The sequence below is a fragment of the Acomys minous genome (genome assembly GCF_964271855.1).
Source record: "Acomys minous genome assembly, chromosome: 11".
NCBI classification, from domain to species: Eukaryota; Metazoa; Chordata; class Mammalia; order Rodentia; family Muridae; genus Acomys; species Acomys minous.
The window spans coordinates 96,397,489-96,415,293 of NC_140492.1; the positions used below are offsets into that span (position 1 = coordinate 96,397,489).

General features: G+C 43.4%; 2 protein-coding genes across 10 annotated transcripts in view; both read left to right on the forward strand.

Moving 5' to 3' along the window:
- LOC311609454 (baculoviral IAP repeat-containing protein 1b-like) overlaps nucleotides 1-4,838 on the forward strand; it is a 64,114-nt gene extending 59,276 nt beyond the window's left edge. For all 5 annotated transcript variants that reach the window (XM_084802568.1, XM_084802566.1, XM_084802567.1 and 2 more), the window contains one exon: nucleotides 3,336-4,838. In XM_084802568.1, the coding sequence (XP_084658694.1) occupies nucleotides 3,336-3,700 (365 nt within the window). In that variant the 3' untranslated portion in view covers nucleotides 3,701-4,838. The remainder of the gene's footprint in view (nucleotides 1-3,335) is intronic.
- Nucleotides 1-17,805, forward strand: part of LOC311609455 (baculoviral IAP repeat-containing protein 1b-like) — a 107,215-nt gene that overhangs the window by 42,613 nt on the left and 46,797 nt on the right. For 3 of the 5 annotated variants that reach the window (XR_014783393.1, XM_084802570.1, XM_084802573.1), the window contains exons 1-3: nucleotides 10,503-10,599; nucleotides 15,112-15,206; nucleotides 17,160-17,730. Coding sequence is in view for 4 of the 5 variants with exons in the window: in XM_084802570.1 (XP_084658696.1) it covers nucleotides 17,163-17,730 (568 nt within the window). In the remaining variant the exon portion in view is untranslated. Of the gene's footprint in view, nucleotides 1-10,502; nucleotides 10,600-15,111; nucleotides 15,207-17,159; nucleotides 17,731-17,805 lie in introns of those variants that run through there. The other 2 variants (XM_084802572.1, XM_084802571.1) reach the window with 2 other exon arrangements.

Genomic DNA, 17,805 nt, shown 5'->3' on the forward strand with positions numbered 1-17,805 from the left:
AAGTCAGTGTAGCAGTCAACATGGGGCATAGACCTTCCCCAGTGCCCTGGAGATCATCAGTACACTCACGGTGTATTCAGTAGTGCTCATTTAGGTTGTGTGAGGTGCTTAGCACATGTACATGCACCACAAATGCCAGCCAGTCAGTCAATCAATCTGCCACCTTCTCCGCCTTCCTTATAGTTCTAGTTTCTCTTGTACCTTCAAGCTAGGTGCACAGCACATGTAGAGGTGTACAGTCTTTCTGGTTGTCCAGTGCTCTTCAGCTGTGGTGGCACTTCCTGCCTTATGCTCACTTCCTGTATATTAATATAGGCACCTACCTAGCATTCTTTTTATAACTTCATTTTACTTTTAACCTTCCTGTGAACCACCATTTAAGGCATATTTCTTGTACAGGTAAATAGTTGGGCTTTAAAAATCCAATCGAGGATGGAAGTGGTAGAGCAGGTGTTTAGTCAGTCCTGGAAAAGGAGAGGAAGGCATATCTTTGTGAGTCCCAGGGCAGCCCAAGCTACACAGCAAGTTCTAGGTTACCTAGGGCAGCAGAGTTAGACCCTCTCTCAAAATTGAAAAGCATAACTACCTTACTAAGGCTTTCAAAAATTTAGAGACAGACAGACAGACAGAGAGGGAGAGGGAGAGAGAGAGATAAAGAGAGAGAGAGAGAGAGAGAGAGAGAGAGAGAGAGAGAGAGAGAGAGAGAGAGTGCTCACTGTGGTTGTTAAAAATCTAATAATAACCACACAAACCACTCAGAGCCAGATCTCAGTCAGATATTGATGGTTTATTTAAAGCACACCCCAAGACTGATCATGATCTGGGACACAGCCTAGACTCAGGAGCTGAACTGTGACACCTATACATTCTCAGGTAGGGTTTTTATAGAAAAACCAAATGTAGAAAGCAAGGGGAGGGCAGCATTACATTTTAAGTTTATCTTGAATAACCAGAGAAAGTGTTATCAGCCAACCTGTAAGTTAGTTGGTCTTAAATGAAGTAAGTAAGCTGTGGCTAGGGGCTTTCCAGAATGCTAAGATGACAGAGTGTGAGTAATGGTTAATCTGTCCTTGTAGAAAGATGTTTCATTGTCAGCATATTAATCCCTTGAAAGGCAGATCCTGAGGACATGAACTTAATTTTCCCTCATGATCAAAATGGAGACAGAGACAAGATGAGTATAGTTATGATGTAGGCTAAAGCAGGTCTCAACAAGGACAAGTATATAGATATCAGAATACAGTTTTGTTGGCTGCCTTCTACAATGCTACAATGAAGATTCTGTGGACATAGATTTGAGCACCCATCACCCCTGGCCCTCTCTCAATCAAGAGAAGATACTTTTCCTCCAAGAACCCAGCACTGGTGCCTGACACATGATAGGAACTCAGTAAATACCTGTTAACCAAATATGAAACAGTGACTCTTAGATATGGACACATATCTCAGTGTTGAAGAGCTGACTTCTCTTCCAGATGACTTAGGTTTGATTCTCAGCATCCACACAGCTGCCCTCAACCATCTGTAACTCCAGTTCCAAGGGATCTATCTGCCCTCTTCTGACCTCTGTGGACAATAAGAATGTTTGTGGTGCACTTAACATACATTCAGGCAAAACACCCATAAACATAAAATTAAAAATAGAAATAAAAATTAAAAGAGAAATGCCTGACATTCCAAGGCTTTTAAAAACATACATTTATTTGTTTGGTGAGAGACAGATGGACAGAGAGACAGATAGAAAATATTATGGCAAGCATATAGGGGTCAGAGTACAATGTTGTTGGTTCTCTTCCACAATGTGGATTCTATGGCTCAAATTCTGTTGTCAGTCTTGCCCAGAAGGTGCCCTTCCCTGTTGATCCATCTCAATGTGGTCACGGTGTCCATCTTTCCATGGGCACTGACAGGTTACTCTTGGCCAGTGTTTTAATCTGTAGCTAGGAGACAGCACTTGCACACATCATAGAAGCAGATCACTGCATGACGTGATGTGGAGAATAAAGGAACCCAGGGGACAGCACACCATGGATGGAGGAGTGTTTAAGTTTTCTCTATCCTTCCAGAAGAGTGTTGACTCAGGGAGTGAGAAATACATCCTGACTAACATGGAAGATCTTTATTCATGACACAGAAAAAAATCCTTTCTTAGGGCTTCTGTCTTTAAACTAAAGCTACAACATGATTCTGGTTGAAATCTACCCTAACTTTTCCCATATTAGGGAAAAGTGGTTAGACAATTAAAAGCAAAGCAAAAGCTCCACTAGATCATCAGTTCCAAAGTCATGGCCCAAGGTGACTGAGAACTCTCCATTTCCTCCAGAGCCCCTGGTCTCAGTAACCTAGGAGTCCCTACTTAACTCTAGGTGGAAGTCACTGTAGTAGCCACTAAAAGGACAAGCTTTTAACATTGTCATCTTCCCTTCTCTGAAAAAATGGAGACACTGTTGCTACAACTTCTTGGTCCCCTGTGCTGTACCCAGTTCCATAGCCGTGCTCTGCCTAGACATATGTCCCCCTGTGAGACCAGAACAGAAGTCTTTGTTACCAAGACAGCTAAAACTCTCTGTGCTTGGCATCCTGGTCTCTCCTGTTGAATTATGGTGAATTAGGAGCTACCCCAGCTCCCCAATAATCGACATGGAGACCTATAAGATTTACTCAAAAAGCCTAAGCACTATAACTGGACAGATGTTCATCTATTCTAACCCAGTTATGCTAGTCAGGCTATTTCCCAGCCATGTACCTATCACTTGCCATCTCAGTCTCGCCTTTGCTCTGCGGTATCTCTCTGTCCTCATCGCCACCCCCCCCCCTCTCTATCTATATGTGTGTGTGTATGTATGTATGTATGTATGTATGTATGTATGTATGTATGTATGTATTCTCTTTCCTCCTTCCCTCTCTCCTTATTCTCTCCACTCCAAGCTGAGATAGGAAGTCCAGCCTTTCCATCTGCTCTGCCCAGTCACTGGATATTCAGCTTTGTATTAACCAATCTGAGATAACTGGGGAGCATTCTTTACACAGCATTGATACAGGAGATTCTTCAATAATCATGACAATGCCCATATCCTGACTTCAAGTGAGCTCAGGACACAGAAATCACATCTGATTACACAATGCAAAGGACCAACCCCAAACATTCTTCCCCCTTGCAGTTGGGCCAGGTGGTTCCTTATTAAGCAGGCAGCTGTTTGGTGCTTTCAAGAATGATCTCTCAAACATCATGTTGACCATTTCTTGCTTTCATTGTCAAGGTTGGGAGCAGTAGTCACTTGTCACCATGCTTAACCTCCTTAAGATTCTCTTTCCATAAATGTTTTGTTTTCCAGCCAAAGGAGCCACCAGCGGAGGTTTCCAGAAACTTGAGAGCTTAGATCTTTCAACTAATCACAAGATTACAGAGGAAGGATACAGACGTTTCTTTCAAGCCCTGGACAACCTGCCAAACTTGCAAGAGCTGAACATCTGCAGGGGTCTCTCAGAATGCATCCAAGTTCAGGCCACCACTGTCAAGGCTCTGAGTCAGTGTGTGTCCCGCCTGCCCAGCCTCACCAGGCTCGGGATGCTCAGTTGGCTCCTGGATGACGAGGACATGAAAGTGATCAATGCTGTGAAGGAAAGACACCCCCAGTCCAAACGCTTGTTTGTTCACTGGAAATGGGTAGTGCCCTTCTCTCCTGTCATTCAGAAGTGACGGGTCCAGCGGAAGGGTAATGGCAGGTCTGAAAACCCAACTTTTAATACATTTCACTCTAGCTGACTAAGGTGATAACCCCAGCATTTAGGAGACTGAGGCATGACAGCATATACAAGAATATTTACTAACTGTGTAAGGCTGATGTTTTTCCATTTATTTTATATAGATGGATTTCTTTGCCTGCATTTATATCTATCTATGAATTCCATTGAGTATCTAGTGTCTATAGCATTCAGATGCATGCATTGGATCCCCGGGGTCTGGAGTAATAGATGGTTGAGAAGCTCCATTTGGGTGCTTGACCACACTGTGTTCTATAAAACAAGTGCTCTTAACCCTGGAGCCATCTCTACAGACCAGGCCTGCTAATTTTATAAAAACCCAGGTGCTCATCTCAGCCACTGCTGCTCCTCGTGCTGCTGCTGCTGTTCCTGCTCCTCTTCCTGCTCCTCCTGCTGCCCCTGCTTTTCCTGCTGCTCCTGCTGCTGGTTGGTATTTCAATGCTGGTTGCTGGTTGCTGGTTGTTGGTTGCTGGTTGCTGGTTGGAGAGAGCTTGTTAGTGAAGATCAAATGTGCCCCAAGGAACTCGATGGCCCTAATAAGCAGGAATTAGTTTAACAAAATGATGCCCCCTTTTCCTCTCTAATGTTTTATAATTTCCTACCTAGTTTTGGGGGGCTGGAAGAGATGGACGTGGTATAGGGAGGCAGAAAAAGAAACCAAAAGTGTAGCTCAAAATATCACTATATCCTAACACTTGGGAGAGAGAGGCAGCTCTCTTTAAGTTTAAGTCAGGACAACCAGGGCTGTTACCTAGAGAAACTCTGTCTTGAAAAAGCAAACAAACAAACAACAACAACAACAACAACAACAACAACAACAACAAGAGTTGTTCTGGTCATGGTGTCTCTTTACAGAAATAGAACACTGACTAAGACAATCAAATTGATTATGATAGTCACTTATATCATAAAGTATATTGAAACATCACTATTCACCTACCTGGTATACTTCAAATATGCGTGCTTTTTAACCTACTAATTATGTCTCCATTAAGCTGAGGGAAAGCTTTTTTTTTTAATTAAGAAAAGCATTGGGTATGTCTAATAAAGTTATACAGTAGGCCTTCTTTTAATTCTCTCTAAACTCTTTCTCTTTTGTCTGTGTTATTTCTATACTTAATATAGAAAATCAAGTTTGTGGTGTAGCTCAAAGATGATGCACCTGGTTAGTATTCATGAGGCCCTGAGCGTCATCCCCAGCACTGGAAAGAAAAGCTTAGCTTCAAAGCATTGACTTAGGCTGTTTCTGTTGAGACAAATTGATCATCATTTTGATTATCTGCTATGTTAATGCCTTTCAGAGTCCTCTGAAAAGACAGGACTCATGAGGATATTTACACAGGGAAGTTTGGGGAAAGTGTGACACAGTTATTAGCTCTAGCTGGGGACTGGACTAAAGAGACTGGCTTGTAAGGAATAGGAGGAACTCTGACCACACTCAGGCTTTCCAGCCTCGCCTGAGAAACCCTGGTGTTTAGAGCAATGCCTTGCAGGACAAAACCATGACACCAAAGCTTGTAGGACCGTGGAGGTGCAGGGCTGTATTTAGCTGCAAGAGACCTCAAAATGAGCAGCTTAGCCACTGTGTGCTGCCTCAGGTGCTTATGCATGGAGATGGTTGGTGCTGCAGGGACCTCCTTACCTCTCCAGAACCAGCAGGCACCACCAGGTGTCTCAGCAGCGCCCTCTACTGACCACACTGTGCATGCAGCGATGACAGGGGCAGTAGTGATCATCAGCCTGAGATCTTTGGAACTTCGTCAAGTAAAGCCTCAACAGCTGTTCTGGATGTCTAATGATCATGCTGGGCAGTCAGAGGACTCTGGAACTTTGTCAAGCAAGGTCTCTATGGTTTATCTATATGTCTGCGGCAGGAAGTGACATTCAGAACAGGAAATCTGTTACTGCATGAATGCTTAATTCTGAAACAGGAGGCAATGACCTGGTAACTGACTTAACTCATTAAATGTAGTAGCACGGGTGGAAAAGAACCTAGGTGAGCTGTGTACAGTAGCACATGTGTAAACTCAGCTACTCTGGAGGCTGAGGCAGGAGAAGCACAAGTTCAAGGCCAACCTGGGCAATCTAGACACAGTCTCAAAATAAAGTCAAGGACGCGTTGAAGGGGCTGCTCAGTGGGAGAGCACTGGCCCAGCATTTGTGAGGCCCTGAGTTTGGTCCCTAACATTGCAAAGAAAAAAGAAACCTTTTACTAAGGGTCAGTGGTCCTGGTCCATTTCCTGTAACCTCAGAAGAAAACAAAAAGTAGAGTTGTGGATCCCAATCCCAGTCGGTACATCTACCAAACAACCCCTGCACCTAAGGCTCAGGAAACATTGCAGAGAGGGTGAGGAAAGATTGTGAGAGCCAGAGGATCAGGCAGTTTGCTGTGAGACCACGTCTTCCGGTAATGTCTACACCCATAAAGCCATGAAGTCTAAGCAACATGACTGCCCTAATCTGACCTGAATGAGGATGACACCAGTGACCCTGCCAAACTGGATGGCGCAAGACCAGGTGGCCTCAACCCTACACAAGGAACTACAGGCAACTGAGGAATACTGAGACTGGGAGAAACAGTCTTCCTCAGGGAGGAGCACACAGGTTGGTGTGTTCTCTGGTGGACCTACCTCACGACAATTACAGGGCGACCACAGAGAACACACATGGACACTCTTAACACAGAAAAGAAAGTCTTTCTCACCAGCTGGTGGCTGCATTGGCACTTGCCCAATTCATGCGCCCCCCACCCTCACTGTTCTTTGTCATTGACACACAAAGCCACATCCTGGTTGACATTTAGCAGGAAGAGCTAACAGAAGCAAAACTACAGAAGCCAACTTAGCACATTTAGGGATTTTTTGGATCCAGGAACCATGGGCCGCTGTTCATTGATTAGGTTTTGTTTCTGTTTTGACAGATGTTAGGGCCTACATGCTGGGCTTAAAGTCAGAATGGTGCTTCCAACATGGCATTAATTGGGCAAGGGTATGGAGGCCTGTTACAAAAACATATACACAAGTAACATTATACAGATTGTAGGTTGTATTTAGGCATATATATATATACATATATATGTATATATAACTACAATTAATGCAAAAAGAAGTCGTGAATTTAAAAGAAAACAAGGAGAGACAAATATAGATACAAGGGAGGATTTGGAGGAAGGGAAGAAGAGAGAGAGAGAGAAATGATGTAATTACACTATAATCTCAAAAATAAAGGGAAAAATGAAAAAATCAAAACCATCAAACAAAAACCTAGTTAAATTTCCAACTTCCTTTTCTGATCCCACACTCAGTATGCCAGTTTGCCTCAACTTCCTCTATCCTTCCACTGCACCCATCTGGGCAGAATCTACTCTCAGCTGCCTTTCTGAGCGTCTCCTGTACATCCTTAGAGTATTTAACTCATTTTCAATCCTTTTTAGAAACTGTGGTGGCTTGAATAAGAGTGGCCCTCATAGACACACATTGATATGCTTCTGAAGAGGCTTTAGGAGATGCGGTCTTGTTGGAGTAGGTGTGGCCTTGTTGGAGAAACTGTCACTGGGCATGGGCTTTGGGGATTCAAATGCCAAAGACAGGCGCAGTGTGTCACTCTCTCCCTGCTGCCTGCAGATCCATATGTAGAACTCCCAGCTGCCTCTCCAGCACCATGCCTGTCTGCATGCCGCCATGCTTCCAGTCATGATTATGATGGCCTAAACCCCTAAACCTAGTCCCAATCGTGTCTCTACACAGAAACAGAACCTTAACTAAGACATAAACCAAAACCCACTGAAGTAAAGTTTACATTAAATTACAGTACACAGAAAATATCACAATTGGATCAAGTAAAAAAAGAGATAAAAATATAGAGTTATGAATAACAGCGACTTCAGATATGATTTTATTAACATAAAAAAATCCAACAAATTTCCAGAGAATTTTGTGGAATTTCTCTGTGGAAGAGTCTTTGCCTCAAACCAAATTTTCATTTATTTCCTCTTTCGTAAAGTTTTACCTCCTCTGTTGCACCAAAACAGCTGTTTTAGCATCCTAGAGACCTCCACACTGGTACATCCAATGACTATCTATCTATCTATCTATCTATCTATCTATCTATCTATCTATCTATGTTCTGTCTATCATCTGTGTATCTATGTAATCTATCTGTATCTATCCTCTGTCTATCTCCTATCTATCATCTATCTCCTATCTATCATCTATCTCGTACCTATCTCTCATCTATTTTTCTATCATCTATCTATTTATCTTCTATTTATCTATGTATCTGTCTAATCTAACCTTTCCCCCACTAAGTCAATTACTGCTGATCATGTGACTGTGGGCATGGGGCCATCAACTGGAGCTTGGGAGAACTACAAGCAGCCAAAAATTTTGGGAAAAAAATGGTTCTCTTTCCTCCTGCATCTATCAACTGTTCATAACTCTTCAGTAAGTAAGGGGGTCTGGAGAAAACTTCACTCATCCATGAGAGAATTTTGACTGGATTAATTGTGTGTAATCTTTTGCAATTAATCACAGCTGGTGTGAGTTGATGAGTGCAATAGTCATGTGAAATCCAGCAGTTTTCATTTCATAACACCCTCCCATCATCCTTCTCTTACATTCTTTTCAGTTCCTCTTCTACAGTGTTCCACTGAGCCTTGGTAGTACAAGAAGAGGCACTGGGAAAGACATCTCATTTTACAAAGACACTTTTCATTTAGGGCTCAGCCTCCGTCTTTTACTGTGCTGACTAATCTTGGCTGTTAATTTGACTACATCTGGAATCATGTAAAACACCAAGGTGCTGGAAACATCTGTGAAGGACTTCCCTGATTGGATCATATGAGGTGAGAAAGGCCACCCTAAATCAGGGTCATACATTCTAGTGTCAACCTACATAAAGACATGAAAGAATGATGGTTTTGGCTTTTTCCTGCTTCTCCCCCACCCCACTTTTACTGGATAATCCATCTGCCCTGTTGCTGAGGCATTCCTTCACTAGCATTATAAGTTACGTCTTTGGGATTCCAGTGTAGACTGAAGACCAGCTGAGACATCCAGCCTTGTAAACTGACCCAGATTTTTGGCCTTTCTAACATAACAAAGAATATTCACCATTGAACCAGCTGCACTGGATCACAGCCTGTAAGCCACTAAATTCCATATGTATACACACACACACACACACATACACACACACACACGCTGTTTGTTACATTAGAGAAGCAACTAATACACTGACTCTCAGCACTTTCATGAATTATGCATCTCAACATCAACTGCTACTGGCTACTAAATAAAGCTACTCTGACTAAGGTTGAGAGCAGCCCAGGTCTACAGATATCAACATAAATATTAAGAAGACCTTCAACAACATGGCCAGTTCACAAAAGAGCAATAGTGGTATCTTCCCTAGGGTCTAGGACCTCCCCAGCCATGAACTTTGAATGAGGATTACAGAATCAGGTAGGAAATTCCTTCCAGTAGAATGGTCTCAAATCTAATCAGAATGAACCACAATGTCACTACTGCACCAGTGGAAAAACCTTACCTAGTAGAATAGCAATGTAGCATGCAAATACCAGCACTGGGTAAGATCACTGAGGTCCTCCCACAACCTCCTGCACCCTTCATAGCATCTTCTGGCACTATAAAGGCTACCTAATAAGGAGAGAGTTTCTTAGTCAGTTTGAGACTGATTTCTTTATGTCCTGCAACAAAAATACTTGTATATAGTCTTGTTCGGGGGCCTTTGTACCTGTCATTTCCTTTTCCTGGAATGTTCTCCCTTCGGTTTTAGGCAGATTTATCTAAAGGAACAGAACTGATAGAATATATAGATTTAGATCAAAGTAGAAATATAGATGGGGACACACACACACACACACACACACACACACACACACATCACTACATATGCAAATGGCATTTCTGAGATTGGCTTACAGGATATAGTCTGGGTCATCAAACCATGGTGGATTTGAACTGAGGCTGAATCTGGTAGTCGTTTGGTCTACACGGCTGGCTGTCTCAGCAGGCCCAGTTTGGCACTGGAGTCCTAGAGAGTTCCTGGAGAGCTTCTGGTGTTCAGTCCATGTTTAATCATGAAGGAGTTGGTTCTAATGAAGGAATGACATGGCAACAGGATAGATGAACTTGCCAGTGAGAGTGAGAGCACAAGCAAATAGCCATTCCCTTCTTTCTTAACCTTTCATCTGGGATGACGCCAGAGTGACCTGCCCACCATTAGGATGGTCTTCCTCCTCCAAGTAACTGGTTCATAAAACCCTCTCACAGGAATTCCCAGAACTTGCATTTTATTTGATTCCAGATGTAGTCAAGTTGACAACTAACATCAGCCATCCCATTAGATTAGAATAAAGTCATTAAAGTGAAGCTCCCGTTGGATCCTGGTGACTTCCTAGGATAGATCAAAAACAGTCCATGTGCACACACAGTAGGCAAAATAAATTTAGAAACTTAAAAGAAATAGGATGATGAGGACAAGAGTGTGGGAGGGAGGTGTTCACATACAGATGTTAGTGAAGGACACTGTAACGGAGCTTATGTTGTGAGCTGATGTGAAGTGTCCCCACAGGCTGCTCATGTGTCTGAGCATTTAGTATCCAGCTGGTGATGTATTCGGTAAGACTCTGGAACCATTAAGAGGCGGGGCATGGTGGAGGAAGTGGGTCACTGGGGACCCAGCCTTGAGACTTTATAGCCTGGTGTCACTTCCTGTTCATTTTCTCTGCTCCCTTGCTGCTGATGCACTCTGGCCAGCTGGATCCTGCTCCTCCAAGTCTTCTGTGCCACATGAAATATGTATCTTCAAACTGTAAGCCAGAATAAGCCTTATTTTCTATGAGCTGCTTGAGTCAGGGTGTTTTATCTCTGCAACAGGAAAAGTCACAGCAGGTTGTGCTATGAAAATGTGTTAATGCTCGGCTGCTGCTCGGAAGAGGTCCAGGGGAGGGTCTCTGGTGCTGGATGCGGATGCCCTTCCAGTTTGCTTTATCTCTTGGGTGGTCAGAGTTGATGGCTCAGGCAACAGATCAGGATTGAAAGAGAAAGGAGGGAGGGGAAAGGGAGAACTCATTCTTCTCTAGGGACTGGCTGTATCTCGGCAGTGAGGAAGAACTTAAACTGACCACGGATTTCATATGGCTGAGGCTGCAAAAGCGGCTTCTGGCTAGAAACTGCATGGGGGTTGTAAAAGGAGGCCCTTTGATCTGTAGATAGGCCTCTTTGCAGAGAGCTCCAATAAGTTGGTGTAGACTTCGGCTGGGTAAAAAGCCTTGAGTCTGTTAACTTATTTGTGAATCTACAGGGAAGTAAGAAATAGAGAGAGATAGAAAATAAACCACTCACACACATACATTCAAGAGAAAGGGTGGGTGAAATTGGGCATCTTGACTTCAACTGAAGTGAAGCTTCCCAGTTTTCAGTACTGTTTAGTGTAGATGGCCATACTTATACTTCTGAGAAAAGGGAATTACCTCATAGTCAAAAGAGTACAATTACTCACTAAACAGATGAATTTTAAAATATAATAGGTTACGTGTTTTAAATCTGAGCATTTCTTATCTATGTATCCATTACATAACTTCATAGTGAGTTCAGAATGACAAAGATTGACAGGGTCTAAGGTTAATAGGGTCTGAAACTTACAATAGTATACAACTTATCAATTAGATTGGACCTAACTATACATTATCCAGCTTTCTCTTAGTTCATTATGAGCTCAGGACAATACTTGTATCAGTCTTTCATTCCAATAAACAGAGAAAATTCAGACATATCTAGGTAGCTTCATTCCACTTAGGTTCGTGCGAAGTTTAAACAAACCTGCCTGTATTTATGGTGAAATACCAGGATTTGTAGTGCCATCTGCAGTGGGGGCTTATCTGAAGCCACAAGTCGGCTACAAGGCTATCCTTAGTGAGGCATCTGGAGGCCCACAAAGGTATTTGTTACATCCATAAACTAACTTTAACTTTTAAAACTATTTGAATCAAATCGGGAATTCCATAATCAGGGATTACTTCATCTGAATAACAACCAGTACATCTTCAACAAGATCCTGTAGGAAGTTTGCTCAATCAGAGCTGGTCAGTAACCAGCAAATAACAGTTCACACCAATGCCCAATGTATTTACTTTTGTTTTTTTGAGACTGGATTTCTCTGTATAACAGTGGCTGTCCTGGACTCACTTTGTAGACTGGGCTGGCCATGAAATTAGTTCTGGCTGTCCCTGATTCACTTTGTAGACCAAGCTGGCCTTAGTCTCACAGTGATGTACCTGCCTTTGCCTCTGTGGGTGCTAGAATTAAATGCATGTACCACACGCCAGCTCTAATGTCAGATTTTAGAGAGATGCAACAAAGCACAATTGACAGCGTAGTCAGATGTTGCAAGCAATTCTGGAGTACGTCACTATACAGACCTTGCAAATATCACCTCCAGAGATCTGTCATGCCTACTGGACTTCCCCAAATCAATGGCTCCTGACAGCATGTCAGAGGCTGGAAGCAGTTTGGGGGTGCATTGTGGTACAAGACCTTGCAAACACCAGATCACCTCCTAGACAATCCACATGTGTAATGAGCTCCCTTAACAGGGTGGCTCTTGGCAAAAATGAAAGTCATTAAGCAGAGCTTTAGGCAGGTGAGTCATGGCCAGTTCCTTCTGTAAAAGGAAGACCAGGAAGCTAGAGTTGGGTAATTGTGACTATAAATAAGAACATGACCTTTGTCTTATAATTGCTAAGGAGATTGTACGGTGTGTGTGTGGAGTATCCAGAGACAAGTGTAAAAAGAACTAGTCAAACAGGGCAGTAGCTTGAGGATCAATAGAACTGCAGAGGGACCATTGCTGGGCATTTTACATGCTAGTGACAAGGAGTTCTTTTTCCCTTATGTAGGAGAGTCAAATGTGGTGTCTACCTCACTAGGGGAACTCCTAGAGACTATGTGATGAAAGAGTGTGTCTTGTCTGAAAAGGTTCAACTTGGCCAGGTCTGGTGGCACATGCTTAAAATCCAACCGCCCCATAGGCTGAGGCAAGGTGAGGCCAGCTTTGAGGCCAACATGGCCTATAGAGCAAAACCCTGTCCTCAGAGAAATGAAAACCTCCAGTTTGCTTCTGCTTTTGCAAAAGTTAGGTAGGTAGGCAACTTCCCAGTTGAATGAGGTAGATAAAGCATCGTGCGATAGGTCTAACTCTACCCGAGGTGGCTTTGCTATTCCTGTGAGAGCGCTGAAATGTGTGGATTGGTCATAGGCTTGTACAAAGGGGTTCCTCGTTTTGTCTTATTTTAAAACTTTTTGAAGCCAGATGTGGTGACACACGCTTTTACTCCCAGCACACGGGAGGCAGAGGCAGGTGGATCGCTGTGAGTTCGAGGCCAGTCTCGACTACAAAGCGAGTCCAGGACATCCAAAGCTACACAGAGAGACCCTGTCTCAAAAAAAAATGAAAAAGAAAAAACAACAACAAAAGAGAAAAAAGAAAAATTAAAAACCTTTTGATAATTTCCTATCTGAGAACTGTATTTACCTTTTTTCTCCCCACCCCTCTCTCATCCCACTAATCTTCCTCTCAAATCTCTGACACCTTCTTTAATTATTACACACACACACACACACACACACACACACACACACACACACACACTTAGTCCATTTAGTCTTGTTCATATATGTATGTGTTTAGGAATGACCCCTTGGGGTTGCATGACCTATGGGGGCTTGTCCCTGATGGAGAGTACTTCTCCATCTCAGCCGCTGCTCTTGGCCTATACTCCTTACGGAGCTGAGGCCTTGGGACATTTCCTGCACCCACACTGACCTCCCAAACTGGTGTCATTCTGCAGGTCTTGTTTAGGTGACCATATTGTTGAGAGTTCATGGTGCAGTATCCCTGTCATGTAAGTCACTGTAGCGGTCGGTCCCTAGGCTTTTCTCCTGGGTAGGAATACTGATTGATTTCTCCCTTGGCAGCTTGCAGTGCACCTCAGATACCACGAGAGTTAATCCTCAAGGAGGAAGCTTGCAGATCTCTTTGAACTTGATGCTTATTTCCAGCCCAAAGCACTGCTTCTCCATTGGGCTGGTTTACTGGGAAGGAGTTCTTTTACCCTGTTTATATCTTGTACAGTTTGTCTTTGTCCTTCAACTATGACAGGTAGTTTTGCTGGGTACAGTAGTTTAAATTGGCGTCCTAGTGAGGGTTTCTGTTGTTGTAATGAAACACTCTGACCAAAGAGCAGGTTGGGAAGGAAAGGGTTTATTTTGATTACACTTTCACATTGTAGTCCATCACTGAAGGAAGGACTTCACTGATAGGAACTCAAGCAAGGCTCCCACACTTGCACAGCCTCCTTCTTATAGAAGCCAGGGCCACCCACAGCAGGCTGCTCCCATGGATCAGGAATGAAGAAAATCCCCTACAGCATGATTTTATGGAGACCTTTGCTCAGTTGTGGTTCTCGCCTCTCAGATGACTATAGAGTGCGTCAAGTTGACATAAAACTAGGTGGCACAGGCGCTGACCTTGGATTCTTCACCTTCTTCTACGCCTATAATTAGAAGTTGTTGGTCTTTTCAGGATGTTCCAAAGTCCCTGCATGTTCCTATCAGGTGGTTTTAAAGAGTTTACATATTCTTTCCTTGATTGGCCTAGTTCCTCTACTTTAATATTCTAACATATAGTATTAGAATAATCCAGTATTCTCTCTTCTATTTCATTCTATTCTATTGGTAAGGCTTCAATTTAATTTATCTGAAAAGCCCTGTTTCATTGCACAGATGATTCTGAATATCTGGGGTTGAACTGAAAGTGCCAGTTAACTACATGACCACTAAAAGGTGCTGGTTAACTGAGAAAAACAAATTCTAAATGGCACCATTTCTAGAATTTACTTGAGTTATTCTTAAAAACCCCAACTTTTAAAATCAATTTACTAGACACCAGATAACGAAAGTGGGGCACAAATATTGGCTAAGTTTCTTGAGAAATTATATATATTTTGAGAACTTTGTAAACCCGTTTTCAAAGTAACAAGGATTGGGTGCAGTGGATGTCGGAGCAAAGGAGTTTTACGTGTCGTTGTGAACGGTAGCAGACTCTTTGGGAATTTCAAGTATCCATGGACCAATATGTTGTTAAGGAGAACAATAACCTCATGTTCAAAGAACTATCAGATACTTGTGCCTATGACAGCCTCTCAAATGTCACCTGGGATGGCCACTGGCATGCCTGGCTAGGAAGCCATCAAGACTCCTGACCTGCCTTTTCCCTTGGGAAACCAGTTCTCGGTTCATCAGCATACTTTTATTCCTGTTACAGAGAGACACGAAATCCTGATATGTGAAAAGCCATTGCAGGAAAAGCCCTGAGGAAGAAGCAGGGCCCTGACCATCCTCAAGGTAAAAGGACCTCAGGTGAGCATTAGCCAGAGCCAGTGCCTGGCACACACCAAAATCCTTAAGAGTGTGCTCACTGTTCTTATTTCAGGGACTTAACTGAGGAAATAGGAAAAATGTGGGAAAGATTTATTAATATTATTTTAAGAATATTGAACATTAATTCTTCTTTCTGTATGAAGAAAAAGGACAATGGCTTAAATAGTCTAATAGGGAAGAATTTAAACAAGTATTAACATCTTTTAAAAATGGAAGAGGTGGGGTCAAGAGGGACGACTTAGTGGGTAAAGGGACATGTCTTAGGTTGAGTTGACTTGAGTTGATCTCCATATCCCACTACAGAGAGAGGTGGAAGGAAACAAAACAACTTCTTGAAGTCCTCTCATCTCCAAAGAGCTCTGTGGCAGGTGTGCACCTGCACTTACACCACACACACGTAATGCAGTCATACTTCACACACACTTACCCACACTCACACTCCAAGGAAACTGGGATTATTTTTTAGGGGCGGGGCTGCTGAGGAGTATGTCTTCTCCCCAAGAGGGTATGTATTTGCCCCTTCTCTTCAGCTTGTCTTCAGGTGAATGGGGTGTGGGCTCCTGGTCAGGCGATTCAAAGGCCTAGCAAGCTTAACTCTTAAAGGAGAAAGCAGTTATAAGCGACGTTGCAATCTTCGGAACAGAGCAGAATGTCATGTCTCTAGCCAGGCCGGAAGTAGAGCTCAGATTTTGTTCTTTTAGCCCAGAGGAAGCAGCTATGTGATGGGAAGTGGTGTCCAAAGCCAGCCAGAAGGGAGGGCTCTGTCCTCTAGTGCCTCAAAGGCTGCTGGTCTCTACTCAGTTACCTAGTGTTGGCATCTCAAGCATTAAGACCCGGGAGTCATTTAGCAGTTGGTGTCAAGCCAGTCTGGCTCCTCTGGCTTCCAGCCATGGAAACGACTTGTTTTCCAGTTACCTGGCCTCAAACTGCCCAAGCAGCTTGTGTCTTCTGTTCTCACCAGAAGTATGATGGAAAATCAAGCATGTTCATGCAGGCCTGTTAGCCCAGCTTGCTAGATGGAAAAAGAGGAAGAGAGCCACACATTTTATCCTAACCTGGTCTCTATATTGTTTTCTAGATTAGACCTTGGTCATTGTGCATGTCACACGCATGTCACAGAATGCATGTGATTTTAGCCATATATGTGGTTAAGAAGGAAATTAGGGGATTCCCCTTACTTGCTGACTTGGACACAGTTTTGCCTTCCTGCATATGCACTGGAAAGCAGTTTAGGACTAACCAGCCTTTCCAAACCTCCTGTTCCAATACATTGGGAATGTGCTTGACAAGAGACTCTACATTTGGTTGTTGCTAGTGGCAGGAAAACCTAAAGTGTTGTCCAGAGATGAAACTACAAGGAGCCTAATGCTGGCTGGATCCCGAAGGAGGGGTATGTGAGGAGTGTGCAGAGGTGGCTGACTTAGGACAGCAAGTGCCTTATTACACAACCAAACAGGATCCTCGACCAAATGTTCTGCTGTGGTTGTCAGCTTCAATCCTGAGTCCTAGGCTAGAATGGGCTACATGCAAGATTCTGGGTAAGAAAACCAAGCACACACTGGGCTAAAGGACACTTGCAAGGCTTCATGAGGGAGTCAGGTCCCTCTGTCTGGTCTGTTCCCAGTCCCCAAGGCCTTGCCTGCTGCTTGACACCTAGGGAGGTGCTTAGCAGATATATGCTGAATAAGAGGGTGAATACTGATGTTTCATAGTTTCTCAAGCAACTTCTTTCTGTCTTTCACAAGTGGAGGTCAGAGGTCAATGTACAAGAATTGCTTGGTCTTACCTCTCTGCCATGTGGGTCCTGGTGGACAAACTGAACTCACGAGACTTGGGGCAAACCTCTACTCACTGAACCTTCAGTGCTCTGAGACACAACCCTTTATAAGAAGGAGATTATCGAAACCAATCATCCTATTTCCTGTCTTTTAGAAAATGGCTGCCCAGGGAGAAGCCTGTGAGGAGAGAATTTGTGAGTTTGATGATGATTTGGCCTCTGAGCTCTCTGCTCTGCTTGGTATGGACACACTTAGAGTCCTAAAGAGACAAGATGAAGAGGACCATCAAGAACGGATGAAAATGAAGAAAGGCTTTAACTCAAGCATGCGCAGTGAGGCCAGACGATTAAAGACTTTCGTGAACTATGAGTCGTTCAGGTCATGGACGCCTCAGGACATGGCAGCCGCTGGGTTTTACATTACTGGGGTGAAACTTGCAGTGCAATGTTTCAGTTGTAGTTTAATCCTCTTTTCCACCAGACTCAGGCATCTTCCCATAGAAAACCACAAGAGATTACGTCCAGAATGTGCATTCCTTTTGGGCAAGGACGTTGGGAACATTGGCAAGTACGATGTAAGGGTGAAGGGTCCAGCGAGGACTCTAAGAGGTGGCAGAGCTCGGTACCAAGAAGAGGAGGCCAGACTGGAGTCCTTTGAGAACTGGCCGTTTTATGCCCATGGGACATCGCCACGTGTTCTCTCCGCAGCCGGCTTTGTCTTCACAGGTAACTGGGTTCCATTTTGAGAGGTGTTTCTGTAAAATATAAAGTTCAGTTTCCGTTTTTCAAAGAATTATGTGT